This window comes from Balaenoptera musculus, chromosome 10 (assembly GCF_009873245.2).
Source record: "Balaenoptera musculus isolate JJ_BM4_2016_0621 chromosome 10, mBalMus1.pri.v3, whole genome shotgun sequence".
NCBI classification, from domain to species: Eukaryota; Metazoa; Chordata; class Mammalia; order Artiodactyla; family Balaenopteridae; genus Balaenoptera; species Balaenoptera musculus.
The window spans coordinates 40,000,863-40,023,681 of record NC_045794.1 but is presented as its reverse complement, the minus strand read 5'-3'; the positions used below and the strand labels follow the sequence as shown (position 1 = coordinate 40,023,681).

The window sequence follows — 22,819 nt, the reverse complement described above, 5'->3', positions numbered from 1 at the left end:
TTTTTTTTCCTTCGGCCGTGCAGCGCGGCTTGCAGGATCCTAGTTCCCCAACCAGGGATCAAACCCTGGCCCCCAGCAGTGGAAGCACAGAGTCCCAACCACTGGGCCACCAGGGAATTCCCTGTATACCTTTTTTTGTTCACAGATGTATCTTCAATGCCTAAAACAGTATCTGACCTATAATGAACTTTTCAGTAAATATTTGTTGAATAAATGAATGAAAATGGTTGGAGTCAGGTTCTCAGCATGCTATTAGAACTCTCTATCTCTTAGCTTCGCTTTCCTCTGCATTGACTTCATTCTCAAACAGGCTTGAGGTGTTACGGGTAATGGCATGATGGCTACCAGCAACTCCAGATTTACATTCTCACAATTCAGCAGCCTTAATGGGAAGAGAGTGCCTCTTTCCTGATTATTCCAGTGAAAGCCTTAGAAATGAGTTTTATATTCTGGCTTGGGTCAAGTGTCAATCCCTAAAACAGTCTCTAAAGGTAGAGCAAGAAAATACTGTGACTGGCCAGGCCTGGGTCATGGGGCTTCCTGGGATGGGGGTGAAGTTCAGCTCTACGTAGACTGAGAACAGGGGAATGTAGTTCCCTAAAAGGAAATGGGGTGCTATCACTTGAAGAAGAGGGATGTAGATTTGGCCGGCAGAAACAACAGATGTCCATCACATCATAAATGATGACCCACCCAGCAGACCTAGTCCAGAACAGCATTCTTCTCCTGCCCCTCCATTTTCACCTCCAACTAGATCAACCCCTGAACGTTGGTAAGATCCTCTCCTCCTAAATGCCTTTTCACCTGTCTCTGTCAGTTAAGGTATTCCCCGTCCCTAAATGCCCGGTTCAAATATGATCTCCCTTACCATGACTCTTTAACAGATGTGGTCTCTCTCCCACTTCTGAGCATCCCAGTTGTTTCTACTTCTCTTGTCGTTATCTTTTCACACTGTACCCTATATCTTACTTATTTGTACACATTATGAGCTGTTCTGGAAAAGGGCCGTTTCCCGCGTCCAAGCCGACACCTCACGCCCTCAGCAACTGCGGTGATTAGATACGCACCAGGGCCGCCAGGGCGCGCCAAGCGCCAGGCGCGAGGCAGCCGGGGGCTGGAGGCGCTGTGATTGGCAGTTGCGGCAGTCAATCGGGCGCAGGCGGGGGCAGGGCGGGGCGGGCCGTCCGAGAGGCCCGTGGGCGAGAGGCGGGGCCTGCATGAATGGGGCGCGAGGCGCGCGGCTGCAGTCGGCGCTCGGGGGGGAAGCGGGAGTCCCGGCCGGGAGTGGGTGGGAGGAAGCGAGGTGGGGAGGGGAGGGAAAGAACGCGGGGGGCGGGGAGGGGCAGCGCCGGGGCGGCGCGCCGAGAGCGGCGAGGCGGCGGGTGTGAGCCAGAGCCGTGGCCGTGGTTCCTGTCGCTTCGGTGCCGCTGTCCGCTGCGCCGCCTCCTGCCGGACCCCGAGAAGCCCCCGACCCGGCGAAGGAGTCGGGACTGGGGTAGCCGGCGCTGAGGGAGGAGTCGGGTCCGAACGGCCGCGCCAAAGACCCCCGGGCGTGGAGGTGGGGGGCTGAGGCCCCCGAGGGGGCCCCGCCGCTATGGGCAACCTGGAGAGCGCCGAGGGCGGCCAGGGCGAGCCTCCCTCTGTCTCGCTGCTGCCGCCGCCCGGCAAAATGCCGATGCCTGAGCCCTGTGAGCTGGAAGAGAGGTTCGCCTTGGTGCTGGTGAGAGCTGAGCCTAGTCCCTTCCCCCTCCTACCGCCCCGCAGGTCCCAGCGCCCCGGGTGGGTTCCTTGGTCCGGCCCACCCCTTCAGTCAGGGCCCCCGATGGGTCTCGGCCCCCAGCGCCTTCCCAGGAACCTCTGAGCAGCCCCGTCGGGGACCTCCCGACCGACGCCTCAACCGCTGGACACTTAGGAGGAGGGGTCCCCAGCCCGGGACCGCCCCAGGATCCAGACTTCTTCCTCTGCCCTCCCCCTTCTGCCGCCCTTCGCACTTCTCCTCACTTCCCTGACAGTCTCCGCAGGTCCCTAGGATTCTCATTCCTAAACCTCTGGCTGGTGCGGGGGAATTCAGAAGCTCAGGGCCGGTCCACTCCCCAGCCTAAGTCCGGGTTCTCTGACTGGGGAGACCGCCTCTCGTGTTAACATGGAGGCTTTCCAGGGAGTGGGTCCTACTCCCAGCCCAGACCAGATGTTTGGGGGGAGAGGAGGGGGAATGGAGGGGGACTGGCAGCTCGTGAAGGGGGTGGAATAAAGAGTGATGCCATTCTACTTATTTTCAGAACGGCCTGCAGGCATCCTGCAAAGTTACAGTGGGTTTGCCTAAAAGAGCTGAACATGTGGATAAGCCATTTCACTAGTGTATTTTTCCAATTGAAACAATACACAAACCATCCTGCCTCCCCCCCCACCCCTTTTATGTTAAGCCCTAGTGGCTGGTTTGTATTTTTTGCCTGTGCTTCTTTTTAGTCTTTCTGTAGGTTCCTAAATGATCTGTATGGATGAGTTTTTAGAGCTGACTTTGGGATTCTTCTTTGATGTGGGAACTGGACATTGATGTCGGTGGCTCTGTGGACAGAGAGCATCTGAGCTGGTATCACTGAGATGGAGGCAGAGAATATGTCGGAGCTAAAAATGAAGTTTTGGAGAAAGAAAGTGAGCTAGGTGAAGGAACGTTTGCTAACAGAGGTAAATCTTAGAGAAACTTGGGGAAATAGTTCCCAGTTCCTCAAAGAACTCTCTAAGAGGCAGTGTTAATGCTGCCGTTATTGTTACTATGGCCTGAAGGGCTGACTTTGCCTTTGCCTGTGAAGAGGGTTAAGTTGTGACTTAGCAGCCTTATTGGATTTCATCTGCTTTGGAATAGGAAGATTAGATCTGTTGGCACCAGTGAAGCTGTCTAGAGATCCTGGCCTCTCCGATGGTGCAGAGCCTGACATCACCCCACTGGCACCATAGCCAGATCAGAGAGGGTTCACGGGGTTCCAAGGGGAAGCTGGCACCTATCTGCCCATCAGCTCTGTGAAGGGCCGAAGGGATCTGGGCCACATGTCTTGTGGCCCTCTGCATTTCCTCCAGCATCCTCAGGGGGATGGGGTGAGTCAGTGATTACTAATGTGCTGTGGCCATCTCAGAGGTTGAGGAGAGCCTGGGACTTGATGCCCTTGCAAACAAGAGCTCAACTGTTGGGGGAAAAGAGTGGGAGGGAATCTGCCCTCCAGTGGGGGTGTGAAAACCCCCATGGAGTGGCATGAGGTAGCTACAGAAATTGGAGAAAAAGGGATGTAAAGGGATGTTCAGAGGTGGACTGGGTAGGGGGCTGCCTTAGGTAGGGGCTACCAGGCTGTGTGTTGTGAGAGCTCAGAACCAGAGTTGGTCATGTCCTCACTGGAGTTTGGTTGACACATTTGTTTAGTTGGCAGATTAATGGCTTAATATTTACAAAATGCGTATGGTATCCTGATTACTAGCCAGAGAGCCTAGGTCAAACCGGGGACTGTACCACCCACTTGCAAGCCTAACTTTCAGCATAAAGTTTTGATTTGTTTCCTCGTGGGTTTTGTTTTGGTCTTGTTACTGTGTGCCTGAGCCGCTGCTGACGGGGAGTTGGAACAGGGCAGGCCAGGGCTAGTTAGCTGTCTTAGGAAAGGAGGAGATTTTACCCAGTTTTCCAACACAGGGAAATCATGCTTTCTTGGGGATTTGAGTTCTTCACTAGGGACTCTTAAAGATCCCTCTTTCCTCTGTTCCTAAAACATGTCCTTTCCACTGTCCTTTGGGAACAGTACTGGCTATTGGATGTTTGACCCTGGAACAGGCTCAGATATATTTCCTGACAGTCAGGAGAAGCATAGTACAGTAGAAAAAGCAGGAGCTCTGTCTTAGCAATCGTCTTAACCTCTCTGAGCCAAAGTTTGCTCATCTGTACAATGAGGCTAATGATTCCCATCCTGGTGGGATTTTGAGAATTAAGTGAGGTGTGTATATAAGGTGCTTGGCACCCAGTAGGTACTCAGTATAGATTAGTTTCTTATCTTGATTGTGTAAAAGAGTCAGACAGGTTGTTGCTTTTACACCATTTTCTTCCCCAGATTGATTTGGTTTATGGACAAGCTATTTGTTGGTTTTGCTGAAGTGATGTACTGGTGTCCTGGTTAAGCATATGGATTTTCAAGTCAAAGTGGGCTCAAATACTGGCTCCTCACAGTCTCCAGTTAGAAAAGTGTTTGACCTCAATCAAGTTACTTAATCTCTTTGAGTCCCAGTTTCCTCTTATAAATGAGGATAATAATAGTATTTGCCACATGAGGTTATTGTGTGAATTTAATGAAACTAGAAGTTAAGTACTTAGTTAGCAGAGTCTGGCATCTACTGTATGCTTGGTAAATGGTAGTTTTTAAATGTGTAACTCTCAGCAGTGACTCAGATCTGAGATCACTTGTATTCCCAAAAAGGTATTTTAAGTTCAGAGATCTGATGAAACCAGTTACCCCATTCTGTATAGCCAGACTCAGGATATGCTGCTGCTGTCACATGAAGGGCTTCCCCAGTCCCAATGTATCTATGGAAACCCCCCCTGAAAAGCACCCTGGCTGGGGAAGTTGTATCATTGCTGAGTCAAGACCACAGGCTCCCAGCTTTCTGGTGCAGACACATGATCTGACCCACAGCCTGTCAGCCGAGGTTGGAGAACTCGAGGTCTGAAGCCATGAGGTGATTTGTGCAGGACATAGTCCTACCCCAGCCCAGTGCCCTAATCCAGGGCTTTCCTACTGGTATGCTGGGATACTGATCCCCTCAGCCCTGGCAGCAGCTCAGGTCCCAGATTGGTCCCGTCTGGCTGGATCAGCTTCCACCATTTACCCTGTGTACTGTGCAAATAGTATTTTCTAGGTGTGCCCTGATACTAAAAAGGTTGTGAAGCTGCTGTGTTACACTGTTTCCTTGGGATCCTTCCTTACCCCCTGTCTTGGCAGCAGCCCCTATTCTGTTGAGGACTGAGAAGTTTAGGATGGTCAGTTATTGGAGCTCCTCTTTATTAATACCAGGATGAGAGCCGATCTCTGGTCCGGTAAAGCCCCCCTCTGTGTTTTGGTCCCGACTAGTCTACTACCTTAGTTGCTCAGAAGCTAGTATGCTGGCCAGTACTGGCCTTTCCTTAGATAGAGAGGGGAGGCAGAGGGCTTTAATGACTTTAAAAGGATAGCTGTCTGCCTTTGCTCTGTTTGCACCCTGATTTTTCTGTTTACTGGCTTACTACAGATTTGAAACGAAGTCTAAAGGTTCTAATGCCAGAAAAAGCCCTGGATATCCCTCAAGAGGAGGCTCTCAGGGCATGAGGGTGGGGCTGTGTGACAGGCTGTCCCTGCCGTGGCCCCTCCTTTCACATTTCCCTGGTAGACTGATGACTTGGGGTTTTGCTATAAGTGTAGCGTTGATGTGGGAGCTAAGCTGGCCTGGGTGCTAGTTGTCAAGAGGCTTTGAGAGGCCTCCTTTGACATAGAAAGGGGCTGGGAAAAACTTGGACTAAATATCAAGTTCCAAATCGCCATGGTGGAAATGTTTTTCCCAGCCCTGGGGATTGTGGTGAATTAGTTCAGGCTGGGATAGGACTTGGGGGAGGGTAAGGGCCCTTGACAGCTGTCAGAGCAACCCCCTTGTTTAGAGACCCCACTGAGAAGACCCTAGGGCACAGAGAAACCTCATTCCTTGACTTTCCCATATGACCCTGCTTTAGATTGGGGAGGTGTAGGGGTAGGTGGGAGGGAGATGGAACTGATGCAGTGGACTCCTTGTGATTTGGGAATGTTTTCATGGCTCAAAGGGAAACTCAGCTTTTTTCCTTTTTTCTCTTAAAGTAATATTCATTCTCTAAAAACAAGTTTGGGGAATTTAGAAAGAAGAAAAGATTGAAGATTTAGGTTGAAGGAAAAAGTCCATATTTTCTCCATTCCTTTAGCAGATGGAGACAATGTGTTTTAAAACTTTTCATGTTTTTGTCTCTGCATAGAGTTTTTTTTTTAAATTAATTTTATTTATTTATTTTTGGCTGCGTTGGGTCTTTGTTGCTGCGCGCGGGGTTTCTCTAGTTGCCGAGAGCAGGGGCTACTCTTTGTTGCAGTGCGTGGGCTTCTCATTGCAGTGGCTTCTCTTGTTGCAGAGCACAAGCTCTAGGTGCACGGGCTTCAGCAGTTGTGGCTTGCGGGCTCTAGAGCGCAGGCTCAGTAGTTGTGGCGCACGGGCTTAGTTGCTCCACGGCATGTGGGATCTTCCCAGACCAGGGCTTGAACCAGTGTCCCCTGCATTGGCAGGCAGATTCTTAACCACTGCGCCATCAGGGAAGCCCTCTGCACAGGGTTTTGTACAGTGTTGTGACAGTAACGTGTGTGTGTGTGTGTGTGTATGTATACACACACACATATATTTATCCAACATGGCTTTTTTTTTTTTTTTTGCTTTTGTTATTTCATTAGTTTTCCCAGGATAGTCACTGTAAACATTTTTAAATGCTTGTACAATGGTCCATCAAGTGAATGTACCATTGTTTACTTAACTCTCCTCCTATTGTTGGACATTTAGGTTGTTTGCCTCTGTTTGCCATCATAAACAATGCTGTGATGAACATCTTGGTGTACCTTTTCAATAGTTAGAGTTTTCCTTGGGATAGAAACCCAAAATTGAACTTCCTAGATTGTAGGATATAATGTTTTTAAGGTCCTAAATACATATTTACAAATGTTTTTTTAAAAAGAGAGTAGTTCATGTGAGTGTCCTTAAAGGGAGGTTGGAGGATTGAGGATAGCTTCTTTTCTCCTGATTATGAAAATGAGACATATTTATTAAGCAAATTTAGAAGTAAAAAGTATGAAAAGTATAAAACATATGGAAAAGTATGAAGAAGAGCATTAAAATAACCTGTAATCTCTCCATTTACTGTTAACGTTTTGATGTACTTATATATTTTATTACTGCCTTATATTTCTCTCTGTCTCTGCTTTTTGCTACTGTAATTAACACTGTGATGAATTTTCTGTGCATAGTCTGATTATTTCCTTGGGATAAATTGCTTTTAAAGGCCTTTGAGAAGTATGCCTTCTAAAAAAGTTGTACCAGTTGTCTTTTCCACTGATAGTGTGTCTCCCTTTCTCCATAAGCTAACCATTACTGAATGGTTTAACTTTGAACACCTTTGCCAGTTTAATTAGTGAGCAATGGTATTTTGTTTTAATTTGTATTTCTTTTAACATTTCATCATAAGTGTTTTGGCCATCTTTTTTTTTTTTTTTTTAAACATCTTTAAAAATATGGAACGCGTCACGAATTTGCGTATCATCCTTGCGCAGGGGCCCTGCTAATCTTCTCTGTATCGTTCCAATTTTAGTATATGTGCTGCCGAAGCGAGCACTTGGCCATCTTTTTTATGTGTTCTTAGCTCTCTGCTGGGGATTTATTATACATACATATTTCTATGTAATAAATGTATATGTTTCCACACTTGTTCATTATAAAATATTTTTCATATATGAAAGAGCATATATAACTATTATGTTAGATTAAAATAATAATGAAATGGATAACAGTGTATCCACTGGAGAGTTCTTGGAATTGCTTCCTGCCCCTTAATTTCTTCTCCCTGCTATTTTATCTGGGATGAAAAAGCCCTTTAGCTCAGGACTTATTGGGTCTGTTTCTGCAGCTGGAACAGTCCAGGTGGCAGCCACACCAGTGCTTCATAGCTCTGTCTGTGGGGAAACAACCGCTGCAGCTGGTGAGAACAGGAACTGGTCGTGGTGGAAATAGCTAGTCTTCAGTGAAGTGAAAAAAGAAGCCAAGGTGGAGAGGAAATGAGACCACAGATCCTCCCCTGCCCCTGGGGTTGCCTGGGAAGGCTGGTCGGAGCCAGGGCCCCAGTTCCGTGGTCGAGACCAAAGAATCTGCCCCAGAGCTGACTGTAGTCAGCCCAGGGGACAGCAGTGCTGGCGGCCTGAAGTCAGCGTGTTATCTGCTCAGCCAGGCTGGTCACCTCCATTCTGGGGAATGTTTCTCCTAAGTCTGCGCTGAGCTGAAGCAGCGCCAGGGAAAGGCCGGGGGTTCATTCCAGTTCGGAAATGCACTTCAGAGAAGAGGAAGGACCTTTTTCTTTGAAGATAAGAGAGGGTGCTGTCTCTACACAGCCCCCGCCCCCTGCTCCTTGCTGGGTACTCTAGGGCCCCCTCTTTGAATAGCACCACATGGGAACTGAAGGGTTTCGAGGTTGTCATCCATGAAGAAGAGGCTTCCAGAATAGAGATGAACTAGGCAGCTAGAATCCCTGAGTTCCCATTTCCAGTCTCTCTGCCTCCCTCAGCAGAGCCACATTTTTCTATCTTGTTTTCCTTCCATGGGAGAGTGAGTCCCCCAAGAAAGATAAAAAGGTATTAGGCTGCCTCTCTGTCCTTGAAATACTCTGTCTGTGCCTCCCACACTCCTCTCTACTTCTTCTGTTTTCATCTTTCAGAATCCTCTTTCCAGAATCTCTTAATGCTTTCTGTCTTCCATCACTTTACAACGAAGGTGTGGGTTGGAAGTTTGTGTGGTGGGTAGGGGAGGACCTGGATAGGGTTTTGGCGGAGCAGTTTCCCCCACCCCCTTTACTAATATGCATACTCTTCTCAGTTTATAAAGTACTTTGAGGTACTTGAAGGGTGTTCTAAACAATGTTCAGAACCACGAGGGCATATCAGAATTATTTATGTGACAAATTTTGCAAGTAGAGGAAGGATTTAGGCTGTTGTATGCTCGCGATGGTTCAATTCTTGTCCTCATCTCTTTCCTCGTTTCCTCCCCATCTCTTTTACCACCTTCTCACCCTCACTCAGGTTATTGACAGGGCTGGATGGGCTGGTGGTCCTGCCTCTGGGTCCCTAAAAACATTAACGGGGAAGGAATATACTCTCTTCTTCCCCTGCTTGCTCATTTCTACTCAGATCTAGACTAGAGAGCGTCATAGCCCTCCTCCAATTGCTCATCCCATCTCTAAGAGCTGGGCATGAGCCTTGTGTTTGGGTACTTTCGGAGATGGTTATCTTGTTTTAAGGACTAGCTACAGTTTAGAGCAGAGTTAGTTTCTGCTCAGTTTTTACCAGTTTCCTTGCAGGGAGCTGGAGAGCCAGTCCCTAGATCTTCCCAGTATTTCCCGTGAAACCTTAAAAAAAAAAGCTGTCCTGGAAGGAAGTAGCTGGTTTGAGACTCTTGCAGGCTTAGGATGTTTTGAAAGAAAAAACATCAGTTTTGGAATCAGAAGACTTGGGTTCTGGTCCAGCTTGATAGGCTTTTTTTTTTTTTTTTTTCTTTTCCCCCAGCTGATGACCTTAGGCAAAGTCTATAACTTTTCTGAGCCAATTTCATCCTCATGAAATTGGTGATGATAATATCTACTTTACAGGGTTTTGAAGATGTTTAAAGTAGACAACGTAATGAAAATAGTTTATAAAGGTTCTACAATTAAATGTTTGTGGCATATACATTACCCACTGTATACCACCCCTATTCCCATCAGTTAAAGTGGTTTTCAGCTTGGGGAGGTACTGTCCCAGAAGGGAGCTTTTGGCAAGTGAGGATTTTTGGTTATCACACTGACTTGGAGTGGGGAGGGGGGAGTTGCTTCTGACATTTAGTGCCCAAGGGCTGGGGATGTTAACCATCCTACAGCGTTTGGGTCAGTCCCACACAGTAAAGAATGATCTTACCCAAAATGCTGATAGCACTTCTGCTGAGAATTATCTTCTACTAATCTGTACCTCTGTTGTCTTTTTTTTTTTTTTTTTTTTTGGATAACTCTGTTTTTTTGGTTTTTTAAAAATTTATTTATTTATTTATTTTTGGCTGCATTGGGTCTTCGTTGCTATGCGCGGGCTTTCTCTAGTTGCGGCAAGCGGGGGCTACTCTTCGTTGCAGTGCGTGGGCTTCTCATTGCAGTGGCTTCTCTTGTTGCGGAGCACAGGCTCTAGGCGTGCGGGCTTCAGTAGTTGTGGCACGTGGGTTCAGTAGTTGTGGCTCATGGGCTCTAGAGCGCAGGCTTAGTAGTTGTGGTGCACGGGCTTAGTTGCTCCACGGCATGTGGGATCTTCCTGGACCAGGGCTCGAACCCATGTCCCTTGCATTGGCAGGCGGATTCTTAACCACTGTGCCACCAGGGAAGCCCGGTGTTTTTTGTTTTTTTAAAAAATTTTTATTGGAGTATAGTTGCTTTACAATGTTGTGTTAGTTTCTACTGTACGGCAAGGTGAATCAGCTATACGTATACATATATCCCCTCTTTTTTGGATTTTCTTTTTTTTGTTTTATAAATTTATTTTATTTATTTATTTTTGGCTGCGTTGGGTCTGTTGCTGCGTGCAGGCTTTCTCTAGTTGCAACGAGCGGGGGCTACTCTTTGTTGCAATGCACGGCCTTCTCATTGCAGTGGCTTCTCTTGTTGCGGAGCACGAGCTCTAGGCATGTGGGCTCAGTAGTTGTGGGTCGCGGGCTCTAGAGGGCAGGCTCAGTAGTTGTGGCGCACGGGCTTAGCTGCTCCGCGGCATGTGGGATCTTCCTGGACCAGGGCTCGAACCCATGTCCCCTGCATTGGCAGGTGGATTCTTAACCACTGCACCACCAGGGAAGTCCCTGGAGTTTCTTCTGTACCTCTGTTGTCTTGTGTCCCAGTTGGGGATGAAGCTTTAAGAGCAGTAAAAGTAAAGGCAGAGCAACAGTTTTTGGTGCTTTCTTGGTTTTCCCATTTCCTTTTACACCTCCAAGCAAGAGGTGGACCTCCATCTTTTTATTACCTCTGTCTGTAGGTTTAAGGACTGATTCCCTGGTTCCTTCTGTACTGTGGGCTGTACCCTAAAACTTGTCAAGGAGCAGTTTGGGGAATACACACTTCACTGCTGACCTTTACTAACCCCATCAGCTCCTCAAGCCAGGGTAAGCGTTCTTTTAGGTTGGGAATATGTTTGAGAGCTTTTTAGACAGTGCTTCTGGATCTTTTGAGTAAAAGACTCTTTTGAAAATCTGATTAAACTTGTGACCCCTAATTCTGTGCACACATACAGTCCTTTGGGGGTTTAAAACCCGTTCTTGGATCTGCTAGGGAATCGCTGGCTTTCAGCCTAGAGGAATGGGAAGGGAGAGCTGGGCGAGGAGAAGCCACTGCAGGAGCTCCTTGACACAAACAGTACTCAATATTTTTGTAAGGGGAATGGAGCCCTTACAAAAGGGCTATCAGTTCAGATAAAATGATGCCTCTTGGTGGTTCCAAAAAAGAGAGCTTGTTGAAACTTGGTTGACTGCCATTCAGAGGGAGATACTCTGGCCCTTGGACATCTTAATTTAACTTTAAAAAAAAAATTTAATTAATTTATTTTTTATACAGCAGGTTCTTATTAATTATCTATTTTATACATATTAGTGTATATATGTTAATCCTAATCTCCCAATTCATCCCCCCCACCCCGCCCCGCTTCCCCCCTTGGTGTGTCCATACGTTTGTTCTCTACATCTGTGTCTCTATTTCTGCATTGCAAACCGGTTCATCTGTACCATTTTTCTATATTCCACATATATGCGTTAATATACGATATTTGTTTTTCTCTTTCTGACTTACTTCACTCTGTATGACAGTCTCTAGATCCATCCACATTTCTACAAATGACCCAATTTCGTTTCTTTTTATGGCTGAGTAATGTTCCATTGTGTATATGTACCACATCTTCCTTATCCATTCGTCTGTCGATGGGCATTTAGGTTGCTTCCATGACCTGGCTATTGTAAATAGTGCTGCAGTGAACATTGGGGTGCATGTGTCTTTTTGAATTATGGTTTTCTCTGGGTATATGCCCAGTAGTGGGATTGCTGGGTCATATGGTAATTCCAGTTTTAGTTTTTTAAGGAACCTCCATACTGTTTTCCATAATGGCTGTATCAATTTACATTCCCACCAACAGTGCAAGAGGGTTCCCTTTTCTCCACACCCGCTCCAGCATTTGTTGTTTGTAGATTTTCTGATGATGCCTTAATTAATTAATTAATTAATTATTTAAAAAATAAATTTATTTATTTATTCATTTATTTATTTTTGGCTGAGTTGGGTCTTTGTTGCTGCACAAGGGCTTTCTCTAGTTGTGGCTAGTGGGGGGTACTCTTCATTGCGGTGCTCAGTCTTCTCATTGTGGTGGCTTCTCTTCATGTGGAGAATGGGCTCTAGGTGTGTGGGCTTCAGTAGTTGTGGTGCACGGGCTTAGCTGCTCCGCGGCATGTGGGATTCTCCCGGACCAGGGCTCAAACCTGTGTCCTCTGCATTGGCAGGCAGATTCTTAACCACTGCACCACCAGGGAAGCCCGATGCCTTAATTTAACTTTGACTAAGGACACTTTGTGGTGAGGTCTTCCCCTTTGAGCCAGACCCTCAGCCTCCAGGAACATCCAGGTAGGGATGACAGGATGTACTTTGACAAGCCAGGGGAACCAGTGGCATCCTTGCAGTGAAGCCCAAAGGTTAAGTCATATCCTATGTTTTGAGGTACTATCTGCCCAAAGCCGCAACTCTCTCCAGCAGGCCTAAGGTCTCTGGGAAAATCCAGGCAGTTGTGGCTTCCCAGGGTGTGCCTTAAAGAGGACTTCGACATCCAGTCTCTAGCAGTTACTTCTATGCTTAAATCCTTTTGCTTTCTACCTTACAAACAAACAGACAAACAAAAATTACCTATATTTTTTTTGACTGCTCAGAATATTTCATACCAAAATTTTTGAAGAAAAATTCAGATCTTTTGGGGGCTTTATTATGAAAAAAAGTTTTTTTCAGAACAACATTAAAAATGTTGTTTTTTTATGGGTAGAGTCTCCCATCTCATCCTTATAGGAATGGCTCAGTTTCTGGTCTCCACCAAATGCCTAGATTTAACTTGTGTAGGTTAAGGAAAGAGAATTCAGCATTTGTCGGGTATATGCCACATGCTTTTACATGTATTATCTCATTAAACTTGACAACAATACTGTAAGGCAGTTATTTTACTTTTTTTAATTAATTTTTATTGGAGTATAGTTGCTTTACAGTGTTGTGTTTCTGCTGTACAACAAAGTGAATCAGTTATACATATACATATACATATACATATATCTCCTGTTTTTTAGATTTCCTTCCCATTTTGCACCACAGAGCATTGAGTAGAGTTTCCTGTGCTATACAGTAGGTTCTCATTAGTTATCTATTTTATACATACTAGTGTATATATGTAAATCCCAATCTCCCAATTCATCCCACTCCCCCTTCCCCCCTTGGTATACATAAGTTTGTTTTCTACATATGTGTCTCTATTTCTGCTTTGCAATTGTTCATCTGTACCATTTTTCTATATTCCACATATAAGTGATATTATACGATATTTTTCTCTTTCTGACTTACTTCGCTCTGTATGACAGTCTCTAGGTCTATTCACATCTCTGCTAATAGCACTATTTCGTTCCTTTCTATGGCTGAGTAGTATTCCATTGTATATATGTACCACATCTTCTTTATCCATTCCTCCGTTGATGGACATTTAGGGTGTCTCCATGCCTTGGCTATTGTAAATAGTGCTGCAATGAACAGTGGGGTGCATGTATCTTTTTGAATGCAGTTTTTATTTCTGTTTTACAGGTGATGAAAACAGGGCTCAGAGGGGTTAAGTAACCTTGAGAAGGCCTCAGCTTAGATGTCACTTAGAGAGGCCTTAAGTAAAAATTTTTGGTTAGATTTTTTGTTAATGCTAAAAGGACTGCTAGAAATAAAACTTTTTTTTTTTTTTTTTTTGGCTGTGTTGGATCTTTGTTGCTATGTACAGGCTTTCTCTAGTTGTGGCGAGCAGGGGCTACTCTTCGTTGCAGTGCACGGGCTTCTCACTGCGGTGGCTTCTTGTTGCGGAGCATGGGCTCTAGGCGTGCGGGCTTCAGTAGTTGCAGCTCGCAGGCTTCAGTAGTTGTGGCGTGTGGGCTCAGTAGTTGTGGCTCGCAGGCTTAGCTGCTCCGCGGCACGTGGGATCTTCCTGGACCAGGGATTGAACCCATGTCCCCTGCATTGGCAGGTGGATTCTTAACCACTGTGCCACCAGGGAAGTCCACAACTTCTAAAAGATGCTTAATCCTTGATTATATATATATATTTTAAAATGCCTAGAAAAACTTCTGGAAGAATACAAGTAAATCTAATAACAATGATTACCTCTGAAATGTAGGGAAGGAATCATAATAAGAGGAACAGGAAAGTCAAAGGGAATTTAGCTTTATCTATAATGTTAACATTTCTTACAAGGAGAATGTATTTATATGTCAGTTATGTAATTAAAAGTTAAATAAAAAACTGTTAACCTCATTAGAAATCAAGGAAATGAACATTTCAATGATACACTTTTATACTAATCATCTGGGCAAATTTTTAAAGATTGACAATGTCTGTGGTTGTCATTAGTGGTACATTAATACACCATTAGTGGTAGTGTAATTTGGTACAGACATTTTAGAAGACATTTTATAGGGTCCACCAGTTTCAAATGTGCATACCCTTTAACTTGGTCATCTCACTCCCAGGAAACTGTCCTACAGAACTGTTTATACATGGGCACAAATGTGCATGGAAAGGATCCTCAGGGCTGCATTGTTTAACAGTAAACACCTGGGAAAAACCTGATTGTCCATTTCTTGTCCATATCTGTTTCTCTTCCATTCATCTGGTTACTCCAGGCAACTACTGAGAGTTATCCTTAATTTTTCCTTCTTCCTTCTCCATACTCAGTCTAGTACTCTGCCAATTCCATCTCCAAAATATGTCTCAGATCTACCCATTCTCTCTTCTCTACTGCCACTGCCTCAGTCCAAGCCGATGTCAACTCTGGCTTGTATTACATCCAAACAATTGGCCTCCCAATTTCCTCTACTGCTCCTTTCTCCATTCTCCCAGCCATTCTTTGCAAAACAGCCAAATTTAAAATATAAGTCAAATAGCATCATTTTCCTACCTAGAAATCTTTAATGGCTTCCTTTTGCACTAAAAAAAAAAAAAGCAAACTCCTGGCCTTGGCCCTTAAGACTGCATTATTTGGCTCCTGCTGACTTCTTTAACCTTACTCACGCTCCTGATTGCCAACCTCCACATTAGCCTTCCTTTAGTTCAGGACAAGTTCCTTTCTTGTCTCAGGGCCTTTGCACAAGCTGTTTCCTCTCCTGGAATGCCTTGTCCCTGGATCTTCAAATGGCTCAATCTAGTTTGTGCTTCAGGGCTCAGTTTTAATAATGCCACCTCTCAGAGAGGCCTCTCTTCTTTATTATTCTCTTAGCATCCTTTTAACTGCTTTTGTATTATTTTCCATTTTAAAATTATTTGTTTAATTACTTGCTTATTATCTGTCTCCCCAGACTATTGACTCCATGAGGGTGGAGACTTTCTGTATGCTTATCACTGTCCAGCCAAATGCCTGGCACCGGCTAGGCACTCAATAAATGGTTGCGGCTGATGGGAATCTCGAAGATGTGTGTGTGTGTGTGTGTTTTTGTGTGTGTGTGTGTATGTATAAATATAATCGTCTAAAAAGGGAATTAAAAGAAGAGTATGTATAATGCTTTATAAAGCCACATGTTTGTATGTAAATGTTTAGAAAAAAGGCCTGGAACAGTCAACACCAAGCTGTTAGTCCTTGTGGTGACCTACGGAGGGGGATGGATAGGGTTGGGGGCCGAACAGTGACTCCTTTTTTATTCTATAAGCTTTTGAGTTGATTAATTTTTTAACAATATGTACCCATGTATTTGTTACTCCTTTAAGGGAAAAGGAGGAATAAAAATAGGGGAGGAGGACTCAACTTCTATTGCAGAAAAGAAAGCTCCTCTCTCTTACTCTCTGCGCTGACCCAAAAGAAGAGAGCAGCAGGGAGAAAGGACACCAGTGAGGTCATTCCCTGCCCTGTACTGAGCTTGGCACTAGTTTTCATAGTAGAAAGAATCCTAAGAGATGCCCTTATGCCCTGAGGCTATATTTTAAATTCTTAAATGTAGGCCCAACCTTGGTCTCCCAGACACAGCCAAGTTGTATATTTTTAGCCTGTTTCATTTCTAGGCTAGTGAAAGCTGCACCTCCAGCCTCAGTTTAGCAGGTGAAGTCAGCAAAGAGAATAAACGAGCTCTGGGCTTCACTGCAGCTAAGCTTCTCAAAGTTAAGTCAGTTCAGCAGCCCCAACCCCCAAGGAAACTATGTTCTCTAAATTCTTGTCTCCCAGAAATATGGATAGTTAATCATTTTCACAGATGCTGTTCATTGCATGCTAATGGTATGCCAAGCATCTGGCAAAGCTCTTTATACACATTATCTCATTTAATCACCATAACTATGAAGTAGTTATAATTATCTCCATTTTATAGATGAGGAAATGGAGGTCCAGGAAGGTTAAATAGCTCACCTGGGATCACACAGCTAGTAGGTGGTGACGTCAGAATTTGAATCCAAGCAGTTTGACTCCAAAACCCACATCCTTAACCACAATCTCTTTCTCTTTCCAGGGTCACCACCCGCCCCCACCCCCCCATCCCCTGTACCCCCCCCACCCCCCGTCCCCCGCCCGCCTTCAGTACTGCTTTGGTGGGGATTGTGTACATTACGGCAGAATACAGGGAAAGTAGAACAAGTCTTCCTTTGCTAAGAGGTGTGGTGGGAAGATTTGGGCTTTGGAGTCAGCCAGACTTGGGTTTGAATCCCAGCTATCCCACTAGGACTTTCACTATTCAACAAGTATTTCCTTTTTTATTTACTGTGTGCCAGTGATAGCACTGGGTATACAGTGGTGAAAAATATCACCTCTGCTTTCATGGAGTTTATGGGAATGCAGATATTAAACAAATAAATACTTAACTACAAGTTATATGTCCTCGGGAGGCAAAGAACAGGTTGTTACGAGAGAGTATAACCAAGGCTCCCCTCTAAATGAAGGCCAGAGGCAGCCTTGGAATCTCTGAGAGACTTTCTACTTTCATTCATTTTCCTTCCTTTCTTGATTTATTAAGGAAACAGGTCTTAGGTGCCTACTGTATATACAGCACTTTCTCGAGTGCTTTGGAGAATACCAAAGAAATAGAAGATAGTGCAAGTTGGAGAGACAAAATAGAACTGTACTTTGAACAACTAGAGAATTAAAACAAGTGGGTGTCCTCAGATTATCCATGAGGCTCTCTATGTGCCTCAGTTATTTTATCCATAACATGGGGTTATTTGTCTTGCCCAATCACATGTTTTTGTGAAGACCAAGTGAGATCATGAAGTGATGAGGTGCCACACAGCTCCAAGCACAGAAGGACTAGAGGGTTAGGGAAGGATTAGCGTGGCGTGGGATTGCTAATCAGGCAGTGCTCTCAGGAAGACATGGACTGTGTCAGGTCTTACAGGGGACAGGTGTGGATCAGGAGAGAGGAGACTGAAGGCCAGAGCAGTGTGGGAGGGGATGAAAGAGGAAGAATTAGCCAGGTATATGAAGGACAGCCAGGAGCCCCACCTGCTGGGGTAGAGGATCCTCATCTCTTGCCTGGTCCATTGTAGTAGACTCCTTAGTGGTCTCTCTACTCCAGTCTTGCAGACCCAGCTCCACCTTCCTGCCCCCCATCCCCCATTCATCCTCATAGCCATGTGTAAAGATCTGGGTGAGAGGTTTTCTAGGAAGAGAGAGTAAACCTTAGGATGGGAAAGAACTTTGCACATTCGAGGAACTGAAGGAATGCCAGATTGGTCAGCAGGGATGCTAAAGAGAGTCGGGGAAGGCAGAAGAAAGGTGAGCAGGGCTCAGGTTATGGAACCTTATCAGCCTTGATAAGGAGTTTGGGGAGTGACCCGATCTGCTTTATAGTGTTAAGAGTTCACTGTGTCTGCCGTGTGGAGAGCCCTGGAATCTGGCTTCCCTCTGGGCACCACGTTGGCCTGAGTGAGACCGGGCTCCTCAGTCAACTCTGCCCAGCAGAGTGATCATGGCCTCTGCTCTTTCAGGTTTGACTGGTGTTCACCCCTCCTTCCTACACCCTCCTCAGGCCAGAAAGGGCAGTGCCTCTGCTAGGCTGGCCCCAGTGTTTGGCGTGCCTGTCCATGGTCTGAGCCTATAATTTGGTGGGTTGGCTGGTTACAAAAATAAAAAGTGTGACCTATAACTAAAGCTGAGTGGATTCAGTAAAGAGGGAGCTTTTAATTTGCAGGGGTCCTGGGCTGTATTTAACTGGAGCAGAAATGTGTCTCCTCCCTAAGCGCTGCTCCATTTTCTCCCTTGAGTACCTGCTCTGCAGTGAGTTAGGGTTTTTGGGCCTGGGGGTGAGCTTTAGGGAGATATTTTGAAGGGAAGTTAGGGTCCAACAACAGGTTTGATGGCGCTTCCTGGGAGGTTGGCATTATTCAGTCTTGCCTCTCATATAACCCACTTGGAAGGAAGTAGAGTTTTTAAATGTTTGATTGAGTGATCACTCATTTATTCATTCAACACAAATGTATTGAGTGTTTACTCTGTGTTTTAGACATTAGGGATCCCACAGTGAACAAAAGAGACAAAGGGACTTGCCCCACAGTGTTCACGTTTTTGTTGGGGACAACAATAAACACATATACAGGTCTGTCATAGAATGTTGAGTAGGGATAAGTGCCATGAAGAAAAAGAAGGTAAAGGGGTGGAGAGTAAGAGGGGCACTATTTTAATGAAGTGGCAGTTTGAGGGGTTGAAGTACAGGAGAAAAGTGAAATAGTGAAGACAACTTTCTGTGGACTCTGGACCCCAGCTCCCGAGAGTCCCTCAGGACAGGGGCTCTCTGAGCAGGGCAGGGTTAGGTCCGTGCTCATCGGGGGGCCTGGCTGGTTCCTAGCCCAGGTGGGCCCAGTCAGGGCCTGTGGTTGCCTCTTCCCGGCTCCACTTGTCAGAACTGTCTGCAGGGCTGGGCAGGGTGCTGATTAACTGTAAATAGATACTTGTCTTTCCAGGGCTCCTCAAGCCTGATCCTCTCAAGATTTCCTGAAGTCACCGTGTGTTCTTGGCTAGAGGAGGAGTAAGAAGTCTGGCCTGGGAAGCTGCAAGGAGTGCAGGGGTTCCTTCTGCCTGTGACTGCTGCTCACCAGGCCTTTTTCAGGGGCTTTGGGGCTCAATGGATTTGGATTTGAATCCCGCCTCTGCCATTTATTAGTTCTGTGACCTTGGGCCAGTGCTGTAACTTTCTCAAGCCTCTGTTTTCTTTATCTGTATAATCAGGATAAGAATACTTGACTTCTAGGGATTTGGTGAGGATTAAATAACATATATAAAGGATCCAGGGCAGTGTCTGGCATAGTGGGTGCTCAATAAATTTTAAGTTGAAATATTCTAAGACCACTAACCTCTTAAAGTCAGGGGTCTGGTATTAAGGAGTCCAGCGAAAATATTCAAGAAATATGGATTATTATTGATGGGTAAGAGACTGGTTCTGTGTACCTCAAAGTTGTAAAATCACTAAATTGCACACCACATATTAGTCACCTTGCTTTCCTACTCCATGTTGGCCTTGTCATGACCTCTGCATGGGCCTTAGGATCTCCAGGAACTAACGTAGCCCTTGGCCTATCCTTTAGCACATTTTGTCTCTAGTACAGCCATGGAAGGATCGGCCTTTAAGAGTCTTCTGGACTGGGGAACTTACCAAGGCCAGAATAGGCAACATAGGGCTACTGAGGTCCAGACCTCTGCTCCTGGGACTGTACTGAACTCTGGGGTGGTGGTGGCCACTGTTATGTGGGTTCATTTGCAGATTGAAGGGATCACAGACTCCCTTCCCCTCAAAACCAGCCTCAGAATGAGGCCCAGACAATGTTCTAGAATTGATGGACGAAAGATAGCTAAGTGGGAAAGAGCATCTTAGTTTGAACCTTCTGTGTCCAGAGTATGCTTGGGCCCCTTACTTTGGACAGACTTCTTGTTAATGGTTGTGGTTATTTTGTTTTTACTTGCCGCTCAGCAGAATCAGCCTCACACAAACACTCATTATCCTCAGGCCCTTGGCAGTCAGGGCACTTGGTGAGTCCCTTGTAAAGTGCTCACGTCTACAGATTATTTTCTGATGCATCTGGCATGATTTCCAGATTGATAGTGCAATAGCAACTATCAATTGCTCCCTTTGGGCTTGGCTAATTACTGCTGGCATCGTATGTAAGGAATTAAGAATCTCTTATGCTTTTACGGGGCAGCAGGGCCTGGTGAGCTCCCAAAGCGTTTATCTGTCATTTCCCCCGAATACCCTTGTTAAAAGTTGTGAGCAAAACCTCAGGAATTGAAGGGTAACCAGCCAGACAGTATTGGGTGGCATTTGGCTTCTCAGTTGATTCTCTCTAAGAATTGTAAAGAAACCATCTAGTACTTGTTGCCTACAGATGCCTGTAGGGAAATGTCAAATGGTGTCATAATGTTGTAAAAGCACTACTAGCTGCTTCTAACTGTCTTGGAGGTGAGAGAGCAAAGAGGTTATTCCAGCCTTATCCTATGGCGAGGTGAAAATTTACTCAGGACTCTGGAGGGCCTCTGGAGGCTGCGAACTGAGAATGGCGCAGGTGTCATCTTCCTTGCCTGGAGACAAGGAAGGGAGAGGAATGCAATACCAGCCCTCAGAGACTCCCGAGTGCAGCATGGTGTTCATTCGCTCAGCAAGCACTTATTGAGCACTTAGGATTGTGTTAAATGCCAGAGAAATCAAGATGACTGAGACAGTGTCTGCCCCTAGGAGTTCAGTCTGGAGGGGAAGACAAACACATTGAACGTCTAATTGCAGTCTTCAGCTTGGGGAGCACAATGGTGTAGACATGCAGGAGCATCTGGGGAGCACAGGGAAGGGCTTGGGGAATACTGCTTGTAGGAGGAAATCTCTGCTGCCTAAAGGGATAATTAGGAGTTGGAGAAAAGTGTGGAAGAGAAAGTAGGTAGAGTGGCGGCATCAGGGTGAGACAGAGTGATGTATTCAGAGAATCCTCCCACAGCTGCTCGGGGCTCTTGGAGTGTAAGGTGTAAGGCAGACAGTGGTGGCGGGGTGGGGATGGCTAGAGTAGTAAGGAGGGCTTTGAATGCCATGCGGATGGACCATACATCATGCTTTTTGTTGGAGAGTGGCATGGTCAGATTTTGAGGTGTGAGTGGGTCAGTGTGGCAGCCGTGGGAGGGGAATCAGAATTGGAGGTGGGCAGCCGAGTTGGGAGGCCTTGTAGTGTGGTGATGATGCTGGGAGCCTGAACCAGAGCTGGTTTGCATGGTGGAGATGATAGGACAGACTCAATAAATAGTTTAAAAGATTAAATTTGGGGACTCAGTGATGGATTAGATTTGACATTGGAAAGGTAGAGATAAGGGAAAAGGGAGGAATTCAGGATGATACCCAGATTTCTAGCTTGAGGTAGAAATGCATATTTGAGAGTCATTGGTGTCTACGGGTCAAATAAAATTTGGAGCCAAAACATTCTCATGCCTCTCTCTCTATTCCCACAGACAGCACAGCCCTTCAGGGACTGGGAGGGACAACTCCTGAGACTTATGCAAGGTCACAAGGAGAGAAACAGTTGTTGAGAAGAGTAGTTAGCTGAGGGGGCCGAAAACAGAGATTTGTGGTAGATCAAACCTCAGGTTTGCAGACGGCGGGTTTAACCTGCAGAAGTTGGGAGACAACGGGGAGATGAGGGACTTGAGATAAGGCGGAACACGAAAAACAACTTTCTTTGCAAAATCCCATCCCAAAGGTTAGAGGAATTGTCCCAGATCACTCAGCAGAGCACCTTAGTTAGTCAGTGCCTCAATTCTGTCCCCCCAGATTCTGGTCCCAGCTTTCCTGTGAATCCTCTGGGTGGCTGTTGGTGTTTGCAGTCTTACCTTTCGGAGGGGCGTGTGTGCAACTGCTCTAACCTAGAGAATTAATAAGCGTATAAATAAATATATTTAACCTATACTCTTCAGCTACATGTATATACTCTCTCTTTTATGCATTTTAAAGTACTGTGAAATTATGTTTTATGTATGTGCTTAGAAGCTGTCTTTGAGTCACCTGCAACTCCTTGGAGTAGCTCCTCCCAGTTACCATTTATAGAGCCCTTCTCCTGGGCCAGGCACCGTGCAAACTCCTTTTCATTCTTTCGCCCCTTCACTTAATTCTTATAGGAGGTAGAGATTATGATTCACATTTTATAGATGAAGAAACTGAGATTCAGAGAAGGCTAGTAACTTTCCCACTGTCTCATGAAAAGTACCAGGATTCAAATCTAGGTCCTCTCTGTTCCAAAGCCCATGCTGTTATTTATAGCTCTCTGAATGTTTAAAATGCCGTTCAGGTATGAGGGAATTGTCACCTTGTGATGTCCAAGAGGGGAGTTCCCTTGTCTTTTTGCTCTGCACGGTGTCCCTCTTACTCTGAGACAGAAGCCTTGAACTTCAGGTGTTCGGCACACATACCTCGTTCAGCTAGTTTCACCCAGTCTTGCTGGACAGGGAGGCACCATTTAATGATCAACCAAAGCCAGTCAGACAAATACAGGTGGACCTTCCCAAGTTAGAAATGGAGATTTGATTTCTTTGTAAGGAGATGGCAGGGTATGGTGGAAAAAGCCATGCCCTGGCAAAAGTTCTATTGGAGGCCACATATCTGGGTTTGAATCTGGGTTCTGCCACTTTCTGTATGACTTTGAGCCAGTTGGTCTCAGATTCTTAATTCTCTCACCAGTTAAACAGGCATAATACCACTTACCTCCACTGGTTATTAAGAACAGTAAGTGAGATTTTGTGAGAAAAGTGCCTGGCATATAAGAGACGCTCAG

General features: G+C 45.6%; 1 protein-coding gene and 1 non-coding gene across 5 annotated transcripts in view; one reads left to right on the top strand and one right to left on the bottom strand.

Annotated features, from left to right (window-relative positions):
* Positions 1 to 1,346: 1,346 nt before the first annotated feature.
* The window catches only part of FMNL3 (formin like 3), a 54,653-nt gene continuing 33,180 nt past the window's right edge, over positions 1,347 to 22,819 (top strand). For 2 of the 4 annotated variants that reach the window (XM_036866994.1, XM_036866992.1), the window contains exon 1: positions 1,595 to 1,720. In XM_036866994.1, the coding sequence (XP_036722889.1) occupies positions 1,595 to 1,720 (126 nt within the window). Of the gene's footprint in view, positions 1,721 to 2,603; positions 2,686 to 22,819 lie in introns of those variants that run through there. The other 2 variants (XM_036866991.1, XM_036866995.1) reach the window with 2 other exon arrangements.
* LOC118902949 lies at positions 7,296 to 7,402 on the bottom strand. The gene has a single exon (XR_005021659.1). It is a non-coding gene; the product is annotated as a U6 spliceosomal RNA (small nuclear RNA).